Source organism: Meleagris gallopavo, chromosome 8 (assembly GCF_905368555.1).
Source record: "Meleagris gallopavo chromosome 8, MGAL_WU_HG_1.1, whole genome shotgun sequence".
NCBI classification, from domain to species: Eukaryota; Metazoa; Chordata; class Aves; order Galliformes; family Phasianidae; genus Meleagris; species Meleagris gallopavo.
In genome coordinates this window covers 19,210,664-19,224,892 of record NC_139411.1, presented here as the reverse complement: position 1 = coordinate 19,224,892, position 14,229 = coordinate 19,210,664, and the positions used below count along the sequence as shown (strand labels likewise).

At 33.6% G+C, this 14,229-nt stretch overlaps 1 protein-coding gene across 7 annotated transcripts in view; it reads right to left on the bottom strand.

Annotated features, from left to right (window-relative positions):
* Nucleotides 1–1,380: 1,380 nt before the first annotated feature.
* Nucleotides 1,381–14,229, bottom strand: part of HECTD2 (HECT domain E3 ubiquitin protein ligase 2) — a 35,014-nt gene continuing 22,165 nt past the window's right edge. For 6 of the 7 annotated variants that reach the window (XM_085229272.1, XM_085229273.1, XM_085229274.1 and 3 more), the window contains 11 exons: nucleotides 13,685–13,781; nucleotides 12,676–12,783; nucleotides 12,033–12,165; nucleotides 10,119–10,207; nucleotides 8,553–8,711; nucleotides 8,008–8,082; nucleotides 6,917–7,004; nucleotides 6,554–6,660; nucleotides 5,258–5,373; nucleotides 4,572–4,715; nucleotides 1,381–3,879 (listed from right to left, as the gene is read on the bottom strand). In XM_085229272.1, coding sequence (XP_085085398.1) covers nucleotides 3,759–3,879; nucleotides 4,572–4,715; nucleotides 5,258–5,373; nucleotides 6,554–6,660; nucleotides 6,917–7,004; nucleotides 8,008–8,082; nucleotides 8,553–8,711; nucleotides 10,119–10,207; nucleotides 12,033–12,165; nucleotides 12,676–12,783; nucleotides 13,685–13,781 — 1,237 coding nt within the window. In that variant the 3' untranslated portion in view covers nucleotides 1,381–3,758. Of the gene's footprint in view, nucleotides 3,880–4,571; nucleotides 4,759–5,257; nucleotides 5,374–6,553; nucleotides 6,661–6,916; nucleotides 7,005–8,007; nucleotides 8,083–8,552; nucleotides 8,712–10,118; nucleotides 10,208–12,032; nucleotides 12,166–12,675; nucleotides 12,784–13,684; nucleotides 13,782–14,229 lie in introns of all 7 variants that reach the window. The other variant, XR_014884647.1, reaches the window with a different exon arrangement.

Sequence of the window (14,229 nt, the reverse complement as noted above, 5' to 3'; positions counted from 1 at the left end):
TTACTTTCAGAGCAGCTCTCAAGTCTAGTTTGTAGAACAAATTACTTTTGAACCAAATATGAATGCAACTACTCCAGGAAAAAAAAAATAATAAAAAAATCACACTATAATAACCCTTTGCTGTTCTTGTTCCCTCTTGATGTTTCAAATAAAGCCATTCAGGCTTAAAGATCCTAATAAGAATTTAATTAAAAACTTGAAACATGCACATCTCTAAGGGCCTATTTTTCCCTCATTAATTTACAACACAACAAAATGCACCTGAATATGAATTCGAACATTTTTAACACATGCAAGTGAGGCATCTGCAGCAGTCCAAGCAACCCCATTGTTATTGTTCTGAATGCTATGAAACTTTAGAAGTAGAAAGAATTTCAGCATATACATCATCACTGATTCTGAAGGAAAAAAAAAAAAATAAAATCAAACTAGAATGGAAAATTAATTTTTTTTCCAAGTATCTTGGGAAGGATATGGGTGTTCTTACAGTCTTGCTCCTTATGACATGAAAGTGACCTTTAAGGGAGCTGTGAGAGCTTTCAGTGTTTTCAGGGGTGGATTCTGAAAGAATATTAAATACATCTATGAAAAAAACAAGAAATACAAGATTTGCTTTTGGAGCTAGTCAGCCAGTATCATTACCAATTACAATTACTGAGAAAGAACCTCGTTATTTTCGGCCAAAAGAAGAGTGAAAAAAACAAACAAACATCACCACCAAAGTGAAATATACCATTATGGTTCTAAGACGCAGCACCATTCATCTGACACCTATTTGGAATAAGACAAAGCAAGCTAAGCTTTCTAATCTCTTTCTAAATATCAGTCTTGAGGCTATCTGTTCCTGTTGAGGCTTCATAAAAGTCTCTTATTTACCCCAGTACACAGTAGAGAGTTTTCACGGAAGGAGAATTTATTTTCAAGAGCCAGTGTTGGGACAGAAGCAGTTTCTTTTCTCTCCACCATTTTCATTTACTAATTTATATCTGCTGATTTTGTTAATCTGAAAAGACTAGCGACAAACGTATATGAAGTAACATTTAAAAAATGATTTTCTTAAGAATATTTATATTTCTTATCTACAATGTCTAATCTTAGTTAAGAGGAAAGTCTGACATCTCATTAAGTGATTTTGATCCTCCTCTTTGCTGCCATCTGTAGGTAACTCAAAAAAGACAAGCAGCAAGCTTAAATCTGGTCAGATGTCAGCCCTATGACAGGGAGCTGCAGCGATGGGAAAGCATGCTGTCCTTGTTCCCTATCCTTCCTGATTTAAACATTTCTAAAGAAAGATAAAAAGAAAAAAAGATGTAGATCATGCTTTCAATCCTCATTATGATACATTCTAGAAATCTGAAATGAAACTAATAAGACCAGGAATTGAAATACTTGATTTAATGACCACACAATTGTAATACATAAAAATAGATACTTAGGAATGAACAAGTTTATACAAATCAGATTTCTTTTGTATGTTACAAAAAACAATGATGGAGAACGAAAAAAAAGTTGCTGGATGACAGGCAAGACAAAGGAACAAAAATAAACCATCATCGAGGAAAAGTTTTAAAATGATCTGAGGCCTGTTTCATAAATACAGTGCAATGCTTTCATTTAACAGATACAAAAATTTACTATTTATCAACATCAGGAAATATATAAAAATGTTATCGAATGACCATCTTATTTAAAAACCAATGCAAATACAATAGGTTTGTTAGAATTCTGAGGTAATATTACACAGTAAAATCAAAAAAGCATTAATAAATAAAACTAAACCCAAGGCAAAGTGCAATTCAGTGAAAATAAAATAAAGCTTTTATTTAACAATAATAGATAAATAGTTATTAAAAGTGGGCTTCAGCCATAAAAAAATATTTTGGCTAATTCGCCACATTTTCAGATAAACTGTATAGATATTTATTCACAAACCAACATTCTGTAAGCCCAGTTCTATAAAGGGAAAGGGAGGGGTGTTTGTATATCCACATTCAGCTTTTAGCAATTTTAAATTTCTGTCCTCATCATTCAGTGCAGCAGTGAATGCTTCATTTTTTTTCTTAACGTGAAATACTGTCAATTCAAATTTATTTTAAATCTCCATTTGAGAGCAATAATGCAAAATGCATGAGTTTGAAGTGCTGCTTTTAAAATTCTCTGTGCTAACCTAGCTTTGTCGCAGGCTGAAATCAATAGAAATTTTAATATCAATTTTGAGTAAAGCACAATGAATAGTGCCAAATATCATAAAATACTCTACTATTTATCTTTCCTTCAAAAACTGTAAAATCATCCATAACTTCTCTAGGAAAGAGAATAAAATACAATTCACACTTAGCTGCTGAAGAAACTGCACAACAGCTCTGACACTACAAATTCAGAAGATTAATTTGTTGATCATGTGAAACTGTTGATTGTAGAAGAATAATGTACTCTTATCACAAATAAATAACTGAGCACAGACACTACAAACTATTTAAGCATCCAACTTCCAGCAGAAGTCAGCTGGGAAGACTGACAAATTGGATGCCTAAATATTTTGAAAGATCTGGGCCTTGTTTAAATGAAAGAAAGATCCATAGAATACACAGTAGCTATTCATATTATAAAGGTTTCTATAGTGCATTACTGATAGATTCAATTTAGTGAATAAAACCTACACTTAGGATTACACCTGCATTTTGGAACCAGTATCTTCTCCAGCTCCTAACTTACTAATTCAGAACACTCGCACCAAGAATTGTTTTCATGTAGCTGTGAAGTGAAAACCACAGAAAACTTTAAATGCTGGCCTTCAGGCTAAAGAGGTCTTCCACATTCTTCTGTTATTGTATTCACTCTTGCCATAGCTCACTTAACACTTTCATAAAAGTTCCTGACAAAGTGATTGGTAAGTAGAATATGTATCAGTTTTCTAAGTGTTGCAGATTTCATTATTTTCCTGAAAATTTTCAGTGTATGTGGAATTTACTTTAAATATCTGGCTTTGCTTACTATGACACTGGAGTAGATCCGATTAGTTGCCATCAGTTTCAAAGAATGAAATGGAGAAGTTGCTCAGTACCTGTAGCTTGGCCTCGATTCCCTCATGCTGAATAAAGTACCTCTTAACATTCCCTGTACAGATGATACGATTGATTTGTAAAAGCCAAGTATAGAACATCTAAAACCTCTTATTAATAAAAAATATTTTTAGCAGTAAATGGGACTATCAAAACTCTATTTGTTCACAGGCACTTATTTACATGCTTCTTACACAGCCTGTTTAACTGAGAGGGAAACCAGAATATTAAAACTGCATACATTTTATAAAGACTAAAATTCCTATTTGCTGTTGAAAAAATATGGCTACATGCTGTAAGTTATATCTTTTCTACTATTTATATTAATGGAAAACCATCACTGGGACTAGCTAATGAAGAAATATTCTTATACTATTTCCCAGATGAATACACATGATGTAAAGTAATTAAAATTAAAGTGCCATTAAGAAAAAAATGGAAACAACATACAACTTAGAAATTTTCTTCATCAAGTTTCTTTTATCAAATAAGCTAGTTTATGAAGAAAATTACTTTCTGTGACAAAGCTAGCAGTGAATGTATTGCCGTTAAGGAGAGAACCACACACTTAATACCGAATTAAAAAATACGTATGTTGGATAAGACTTGCACAGTACCAAGACAACAAAAAGCTTAAAGGCACAATTAGAGGAGAGTGAGTGCTACATAACAATGCTGTTTTTGAAGTATTTTGTTTTATTCTAGGCCAAAACCTTCTGCATTTGAAATTCCAATGATCAACTTTTGCTTCAACTCTTTCTTGTTCTTGTAAGGAGGGAGACAAAGCTGGTTGAAACAGGTATGTGCCACAGGCAACCTAAAAGAAAAACAAAATCCATCTCTTATTTAATAACACAAAAGAAGTAGGACACTGTCATCTGCCAGCATATTTTTACTTAAACAATATTTAAGTAAGAAACTGAGTAAAAGAAACATCAGAAATAGCACTACTCGTATGCACCTCAAGTATTTGGATGAAATTTGCCTGCCTCTTCGTTCCCAGCTTTCTTTCTCTATCTCTTAAAAAAAAAAAATGTAAACATATGTATCCAAGTTTTTCAAAGTCCAAGTAGCCATATGACTTTAAAATTAGTTCTTCTCCATACAAAATCTGTGTATAATCAGAATTCACAACATGAGGGAGGAAGCTTGGACACAGAGTTGGTACAAATAGAGCTAGATGAACCACAGTTACTGTAAGGACAGAAATCAGAAAGTTTTGTCAGGTAAAAGGCATCCTCACAGACTTGTGTCTCCGGAAAGAGCACCGAGGAGCTGAGGGAAGCCCTGGAAAAAGAACAGTTCACAAGCTCTGGCATTAGACAGCAGCATTCTAAGTTGCACGGGTCTTCTGAAAGTTGAGATCAGAATGTTGACAGTTAGGAATAATTAAACAATAAATTAATGAACATTGTGCATTAGTTTGCTAATAATAAGCAATAAGGACTTACAGGATATAATTAAAAAGAAAAAATTGAAAAAAATCACCAATAGCAGAAGACTACTTACCAATTAGTGGATGTTTCACTCTTTGAAATCTTGAAATTCAAATCAGCCATACCTCCCACAGGTACTCTATCACTTCCTGTAGCGAAATGCAGTAACTTTTTTTGAAGGTCAAGAGAAAATCCAAGTACAACATCCCAGAAGTATCTGTGTTCGGGCAGGAGAAGAAAATGGTTTATGGTCCAACATCCTGACAAAGACATATTAGGATATAATACAACAAAAAGTATATGATGAATTAACACTCATTAGAAATTATTTAATGTAATATATAGGATATTAGGGTATTACCCTAGTGTTCAAGGTTAAAAAATTTCCCAAGGACTTGAAAGGCACCAAGTTTCATTAATTTTATAATCACGTATTGGCAAATGATGCCCAAATCTATTCTATTATAGAAAGAAATAAAACTTCTTAGTATGAGCCAGAATTGATGAATAATGAAATTGAATCAGAAAATTTTTTATAGGACTGAATAACAAAATTAAAGACTCAGGTTTCACTTTCTGGGATTTTAAGCTTAAAACAAACAAACACCTCATATCTTTATTTTCAACTACTTACATATTTTAAAAGTTCCTTTCTAGCAACTTTATGATCCACTTTCAGACTACACAGGAAGATTATTCCAACAGCCTACCATGCTATGCTGATTTCATAGTTTAGAAAGAAAAAAACATTAAGCTTACCGTATAGTAACATCAGTTTTCTGGTAGCCCTCATATTGGGTACTTCGCTGTAAAGCAGACATATCCAGCTCAGGACTACCACAGACAAGAATTTCAACTTCTTCGGGACGAAGCAGCTGCCAGAATTTAAGTATAAAATACTTTATTTCCATTAAAGATGAGAAATAATGCTACTAGAATCAGATTAACTTTTTTTCATGATTGAAAAATTAAAATATTATTCAATACAATTTATAAGTTAAATGTATAAATATTATTTTTATAGAAAAAATGCTTCAACTGAAATTGGAGGAATCTTTTATTGTGGTATATAGTACAAAACAAAATTAACGGATAACAAATCTTAGTATATTCCTTTTGTTCTTCCCTTCCTTTTCATTCTTACATTTATTGTAATAACTTGTCTTCTGATTAGATTTCAATGAGATCGTGAAGAAAATAAAATTTTACATCTGGAATTCAGAAAGAGTATCTTGATTTTTTTATTTATTTTTTTTAACAATCTCCATTACACCTGCATTGAATATCCCGATGTTCTTAGCAGCAGCTGACAGAACTTACTCTTAGTTGTACTTACTGCTGTGCAAAGCATGTAATCATAAATCATGGTTTGCAATCACTAATCTTACCACTGTAGAACCTACTTCTCATTCATTTACTACATCATCTTTTAAATGCCTGAAAATAATTCATTGTGCTTCAATGGATTATGATTCTTCCTGAAACTTCCCTGCAGTAAGTTACATTTCACTTTACTGAAAAGTCTGCCATACTCGTTTAACTTCCTAGGAATATGGAAATTCTTGTGAAAATTGTAAATGCCTCTTCTTTCTCCTTACTGCAGAAGGAACAATGTAAAATACAAAAACAAAAAAAATTCCAAAACCAAATATGACTGATTAAACAAGAATATTTAATCTCAATCTCATTGAAAGTTCCTTCTGCAAAAAGTAGTGTGATTTTCAGAGAAGTCACTCAAGACAAACAGATTGCTCACAACTGTACTGCTCACAACTGTAGTAAGTGCAGACAAGTTCTGTAAACACACAAGACAGCCTTTGAATTGTCTGTGAATACATTCTGATCAACACAACATGGAGCTTTATTTATCTGTAGTATTCTATTAATAGCAGTTATCAGCTGATTGCCAACTTAATTCTCCTTTTCAACTATACCCACTGACTAACATTCTTTATGAATCCTAAAGCCATCCAGTTGAGTTACTAAGAATAAGTTACATAATTTAGGTCATGATCACATATTTGAAACAGAAGTGATATTTTCTTTCATTCTTACCAGTAATGCATATGAAGCACAGACGCTATGAAAACCATAATAGAAAGCTGCAAATTGTTTGTAGATTGATTTGTTCAGAAGAAAATCAACATAAAGTTGCACATACTCTAAAAAAGGGAAAAATAATGTATTTTGTTAGATTGTAATAATTTAAATAGCCATTTGCAGTGCTTTTCAAAATTGTACTAAATTTTAAAAAATGAATGTCTTTTCTTTTATATACTATGAAATTGTTAGGCATACCAGAAAAGACTACAGGAATTTAATTTTCATACTTTGTTAAGCAAAATTAATGTTTATAATAAGTGAAAAATTATAAACTTAATACTGCCAAATGTGTATAGCCAACATGTATTGAAGTACCTTTCCTATTTTGATTTGTGACAGGAATTTTATCTCCATTTGGCTTTAGGTTGTAAGATTTTATAACACCAAATTCTTCCTGAAAAACCTGGAGAAAGAGAGAACTGAAGTTCAGTATTTAAGCATTCAAATAATTCAAATACTTGTAAATTACAAAGCTTGTATTCATAACTCTATGTCTTTCTTCTCTCTCTTAAGAACATTTTAATTCTGTCGATTTTTTTTTTTCAGTTAAATAATACAGTTTTCTACAAAGTGCTTAAGAAATCCCATTTACAAAGTAGAAAAATTGTCCCCGTTAAACAGTGACCTACCAAACTGCAAGCTGTGGATTCAAAATCCAAGTTTAAAAGAGTACATTTCTAAGAACAATTTAGGAATATCAAATATAATTAAGAAGGTGTTTCTTCCATTGTAGCTCTCTAGGAACTCAAAAACAGCCACTTTATAAGAGTTCTCACATAGTTTCATAATAGTGAAATAGAAAGCTGAGGCAAAAAAAGTCAATACAAGTCCAATACAAGTTCCTAAACTAGCATGAAATTTTGCTAAATAACATGCATCCTAAAACAATGAACAACTGAAAAAGTCTTGACTGAATAGAAATACACTCATTTCTTAGACACATAGGTCTGGCAAAATTATTATAACTTGAACAAGCAAGTATAGGCTATGTGAGATTTCCTGGAAAAAGCATATAAATTAACAGGAGAAAGCTCTGTCTAGCACTAGAGTTAGACAGAAAAGGGATTGTTTTGCAGACAGATTAATTCCAAAAGCAGATCACTGACTGCAAAGTCAAACTCAGAGCAAGAAAAGAGCTGTAATGGTACCAGTAGTTGAGCATGGGTGCCCAGAAGTCAGTGCCCAAGTCCACTTACACTGTCAAGGAACAACAGCTTAAAGCTCCATAATGAAGCCGGTCACTACATGCCCCAAGCACTAGACTGGTTTTTGAAGCAAACTTTAATGCTCATGTAGGTATATTACAAACAAAAACCAATCATACAGTAGTAGACCACTCCATGCAGAAACATTGGTAAAATTACTGAACTAGTTTGAGAATCACTTGTAGTTGAATACTTACTGACCTGAAAGGTAGAGTAAAAATCCTCTTCAACATTGCCTTCATAGGACAGAAGTTCACTCAGTCCATGGGCTAATTCCTACAATACAAGTACAAGCTCTTTAGAAAACCCACAAAGCAAATTGATGTACTTCGCAAGCACATGCCAAAATTACTCTTTATAAACTACCTTGGAAAAAGCTGCATATTCAAAATAAGAATGTAGAAAAACAACAAAAACAAAAACGCCACACTGCTTAATCAGAGTACTTAGAAGAGGTTTTTTTTTTTTTGTCACTGAATTTCATATGAACTTAAAATTTGCCTTTTATCATGGAAAAGATGTCAAAAAATGACATATCAAATTTTGTTATTCTAACTTAAGCAAACCTACAAAAGTTCTGCTATGCAAGAAAGCATGGAAAAGTTACATTTTCAACAGAACAAGAGAGACTATATTAGTTAGTAATAAAAATAAGAGTCATTCTGAAACAGTTTGTAAATCAAGCATTTATTAAAAATAGAACAGGTTCTAAACAGGTAATTTATCCTCTAAGGCTTAATACTTACAGGCATTATCTGAAATAGGTCATCTAATGTGACATCACAGATGCCCACGAGTGTGTTATGATCACAGGGAACAATAGGAGGACTCAGCAATTTCTTGTAACAACAAGGTGGGAAACGAATATCCAAGGTGATGCTATTATAGACAGCAAGGCCCATTAGCTACATGTCAAATATTAAGGGCAAAATCCGCATATATTTATCATGGCTAACATTTTAAAAAACTTAGATTAATATTTACAATTTTTACTCAGCATACTCTAAAACATGGCAAAGAAACTGAAGGAATGGAAGTTATTTTAAACACTATTACAAAATTGTTTAAGTAACAGTTAAAAGGGTCAAATGAGGCACATTACCAAAACACTTGAAAATCTTTATTGCATTCTCTACAAGCATTTCTTGAAGAAATTGTTCCAACATACTGTTATGAAAATGCTTTTTGTTCTGCTTTTTAAAACAGTACACATCTATAGTACATCTTTAATCAAAAAACATCCAGAGAGCTGTCAGTATAGAAATTTTTATTTGAAATACATTTAAAAGCATAATGGCAAACCTGCACTGGCACAACAGCTCATCAGCTAGCACACTGAAGCATACCTGGTAAGACACTGTAATTCCAGAGTTTGGGAAGTGGGGACAGGAAGAGAGTTTGGCTATCACTCTCATTCAGAAAGATCTGCATATACTAGAAGCAGATCCTTCCTCTTAGGCTTGTGTTTGTTAATATCAGGTTTGCTATTACAGTCTTCTGTACTCATATTAATTAGCACCAAATAGTTTAAGTTTTACACACTGCACTTAGTTAATTTTTTATTTCATAGCAAAGACTCTATCCTCAGCAAGTCATTGCACATAGCCATCAAGGACTAGTCATAGTAAATGAGAAAATGTCATCCATGTCCTTATGATATTTAAAGAAGGCATAAGCATTAAAAATGACAATTACCTGAATTAACAGATCATAGTAAAAACTTGAAATTATTATAAAAAAAATAGAAGAATCTGGTTCATGATTCAGCTTCCTACTAGTAAAATGGAGGCATAACACACCACCTCATCTTAGTGGAGTTATAGGACTATATCAGCATTAATCATTTGTCTGAGGACTCCATAAATTAGCACAACAGAAGGTTTAGGAAACAATTTTATGCTCACATGGAAAACACCCAGTTTAAAACAAAACAAAACCAACAGAAGGTCACATACGTCCCAGTAGGAACTTAAAGAACTTAAAGATTAACAAACCCAGGGACAATTATAGTTACTGAATGAAAGCCAGAAGTGAAATACATAAAAAAAATTACAACTTATACACAATAAAGTTGCATATGTAATCTTAATTCCACAATTTTCTAACTGTAAAATGTACCATGTACCCATAACAACCATTTTCTTCCTATTTTTTCTTTACTCTACTTGCTTAAAATGTCATTTTTTATACCTTTAAAATGGAACATGCTTGTACATAGGTCAGAATGAGTTCTGATCAGATGTTCATGTCTTACTATATCCCCGTAATTAAATCACTGCTTCTTCAGCACTGTCATGAGGACAAAAGGATACAGCTCCAACTAGTCGGAATTCAGAATAGTTATCGCACTTAAAGCTGCTGAACCAATGGCAGTGAGAGTCCTTGTGGTATGTGAACATGCCTGCAGAAGAGGAAAGCTGCACTTCAAAAAGCCTTCTTCACATGCCTCATAATCTGTGCAGTCAGAAATGTAACTGACCAACTAACATTTATCCTGCTGCAATGCGAGTCAATCTCCTCCCCCCTTCCTGCTACAATAGCAGATGACAATCATAAAAAGTGTTGGCATGAATCCCATGATACAGACACCACAAACTTTACCATCTTAGAATTGAAAGCTGTAAAATTTTATCTTGTGAATATACGACCAAAGAGAATGCTTCGTACTTATCTATGCAAAAAGTATACTAGCGTAATTTAAAAAAGCCACACCACAAATACCATAAAAGCACCACCCACTGGTCTAAATTACAAGCTAGATCCCATCAAAATCAGAACTGTAAACTAGCTTGACTGATATTTGCTTTAAGTACAGGTTATTCCGTTTTAAAGAAAGCAAAAACCTACACAATAAACCCACATAAAAGCTTTAGGATACTCAGGCAAGAAGCAGCTCTCAGACAAAAAAGACAGTGCACTCTAGGTTAAGAGTGCACTAACAGCTTCTGACAAGCATCATTTATAACTTAAAAAATAACAACAGTAGACTATACAGTCCCCTCCCAGGGGATGAGAACATTTCTGAACTCTTCCCACACTTGGCTGATAGCCATATCAATAAAAGAATTTACATTTTAAGAAGAGGAAGCCTGCCAAAGCTGATGAAAACTCTTGAATGTTTTCAAACTCATCAGTTACCAAGTTCTACTGACAAGATATTTTTATTAACAGAATTGTCAAACCTACAGAATTATTATTTCTCCATAAAGTGCCCTTTTCAGTAGAGTAAGAACTTTAAGCAAATAATGATTCCAGCAGACTTGAGCAGATATTTCTGAACCTTTAGAAGGAGGCCAATAAACAATCAAGCACCATGCATTTGAGGGACACAAACACTTCAAAGACACAAAAGCTCTCAGATTCTATCAAGGACTATCAGAGGTGTTATGCTAAAATCTCTGGAATCAATGTTTCTAAATTTAAGTCAGCTCAGGAACACTTTGACACATTATAACATTAGTAATGTATCCACACAGAGCTGACTCATTTGTAAAAAATTAGTGTGGGGAAAAAAACACCCATTCCACCTACAGCAATATACAAGTACATTAAACTGCTGCTTTAAGAATGTTCATTCATGTCTTTTGGCTTCCTATTTACTCAAAAAACTCTCTTCCCCTCTCCCCTCCCCCCCGCAAATACTTGCTTTACTCTGTAAAAGAATTGATGGTCTTCTCCCATTTGACCAGACATAAATCAAGACCCTGTCTCTGGATACAGCTGGAAACACTAACACAACAGATATACCACGAGAAAAAACTTCAAGAGAATATGAATTACTTACTCTTGAATCCACTTTCCTTAGTACCCACTCACTAACAAACCAATAACAATGAGTCTCTGATAACTGAAATATTTAGCATGATTAAAGTCTTAAAAAGTTGAATCTCAATTCTACAACTCTGAATTGATTAGAGCTTTGTTCATCCTCTAATTTTGTTCTACAAGCAAAATGACATTTCATTTTTTCAGCCACACTTGAACCTCCTTGCCAAAAACCAAGATCTCGCAAGCTTTTCAGTACTTTTCACACTCTTTTGCTATCTCCTATTCCAAAAGATCTTCCCATACTTGTGACATAAAATTTTAACTTGACTGCTTTCATTTTTTACATCAATTAGTAAGTGATCAGCCTAGTAGTGGAATAATGAATAATCCCTATCCATCACCATTTTGGTAATTTAAAATCAATAAATTTTCAAGTTGTACTTAACATACAGACTCACCGTAGTCTGGGTGAAAAATCTGGCGAATGAGAAGAAGAAACCATTCTTTTGTCAGGCCACCCATATCAAGACCAGCTTCTCCTACAAATGTGACTTTCAACTTCTTTTTCAAGTCTGCCCTCTTCCTTGTTAGCTATTATAAAATATGCAGGGGGAAAAATATAGAGGAGATTTAACATACTACCAGTATTTCTATCCATAGAGAACATGCCTCTCTTTCTATATCACTCTTGCTTTGTTTAAACTAGTAATTTGCATCACAAACTCTAGATGACCGGTCCGCTATTTATGCTCCTATCAAGGATCTGGATCCTTCACAGTTTGATACTCATGCACAGTAATCATAAGACAAAAATTGCAAACATACACACAACACCCTGCACATGCCATGTAGTATTACAACATATTTTCATTATAGGCTTAGTTACAGAACAGTTTAAGGACAGAAAATAAAGTTCTGATTTTTTAAATCTATTTTAGCAGCACTCCTACTGTGATGTGGTAATTCATTTTCTTTTGTTTTGAATTACATAGCTATATTTCCTGCCTTAGCACAGGAAGATTTAAACATGATTTACCAAACTGAATTCTAAGTGCAATAACAATTTTGCAGCAACACACCATTTAATTTTATTTTTGATACCTCATCAAGTGAGTCACTAACGAGGTGTGTCCTCCTCACTTTCACATTTAGGAACAACATATTCATGTCAGGTTTCTGCCTGCGAGAGACTTTATCCACAAGGCTTTGCTATTTGAATGAAAAAGAAACATGCATGTAACAACTTCATTTAAAAAAACGAAATGCCACTCTCGTAAAACATAAGAAGTCCTTATCATCTTGCATTATAGAAATTATCCTAATATGACAGCTGCTTCAATACATTCTGAGAGATAGAAAGCAATGCAATCTCTTTTCCAGTGAAAACAACATTCACATATTGTAAAACTATTGGGATACATAAGTAGGGGGTAATTGTATGGCAAACTTTTAAACTCCCTAAATAGTTAAAAACACTCATAGGATTCTGGAGAATGGCTTGCATGTTACTTAGCTATTCACAAGATACATCTAGCAAGCCAGGAAGGGAGATGTGGTGCTGCCACATACCGAGTAAACCAGTAATTGCTAGCACCTGATGAAAGTTACCACCTAGACAAGCAGACAAAGCCTCTTTCAAAATGTAAGAGGTTGGAGTACTTATTCTGCACCTTGTAAACATACAGCTGTGTCTTGGTTTTCCATAACAACACATATTCACAGAATAAAATAGGAAACAGACCAAAATTCTCAGGGTATTTTTCTTCATAATTAGATCATTCACTTAACATCATGGTTTCTTATCAAACCCAGAGTATTATGTTGGTTCCTCCAAAAGAAAAAGGAACCAACAAAAAACCAACAACACATTTAACTGCAACACTTTTCCCCAAAATTGGTATTTAAAAGCATCTTAAAACTGAGCCTATTAAAATGAAAATTACTGAGATGATCTAGCAGGGACCTTTGTAGACTAGTAGCAGTAAAATGGCTCACTTTTTTTTTTTCCAGATTAAAAGTTCTGATGAAAGGTTGTATGGAATATTTAGCTAAGAAAAATTTATAAAATGTCAATTGATTAGACAAACTGATTTATCACTAAATGACTTACCCGTGCAATACTTATCATTTGTTGTTCTGAATCTCTTTGAATAATAACTTTTTTCGCTGCTATAGAGATAATAAATGGGTGTTGACAGAAAGAAAACCTGAGTGATGAGAAAAAAAGATAAAACATTCCTTTTTAGCATCTAGCATAATATTTGCTTTTTAAGAAAATATGAATGAATTTTTACATTATCATTCAGTATTGTGGATTCATAGAATGGCCTTGGTTGAAAAGGACCACAATGACCACTGAGTTTCAACCCCCTGCCAATCACTAAACCGGGCTGCCCAGAGCCACATCCAGCTTGGCCTTGAATGCCTCCAGGGACAGGGCATCCACAACCTCCTTGGGTAACCTGTTCCACAGTGTCACCACCGTCTACATGAAAAACTTTCTCCTAATATCTAACCTAAACCTCTCCTGTCAAAAGTTTAAGACCATTCCCCCTTGCCCTATCACTATCCGCCCTCATAAACAATTATTCTCCTTCCTGTTTACATGCTCCCTTCAAGTACTGGAAGACCACAATGAGGTCTCCTCAGAGTCTT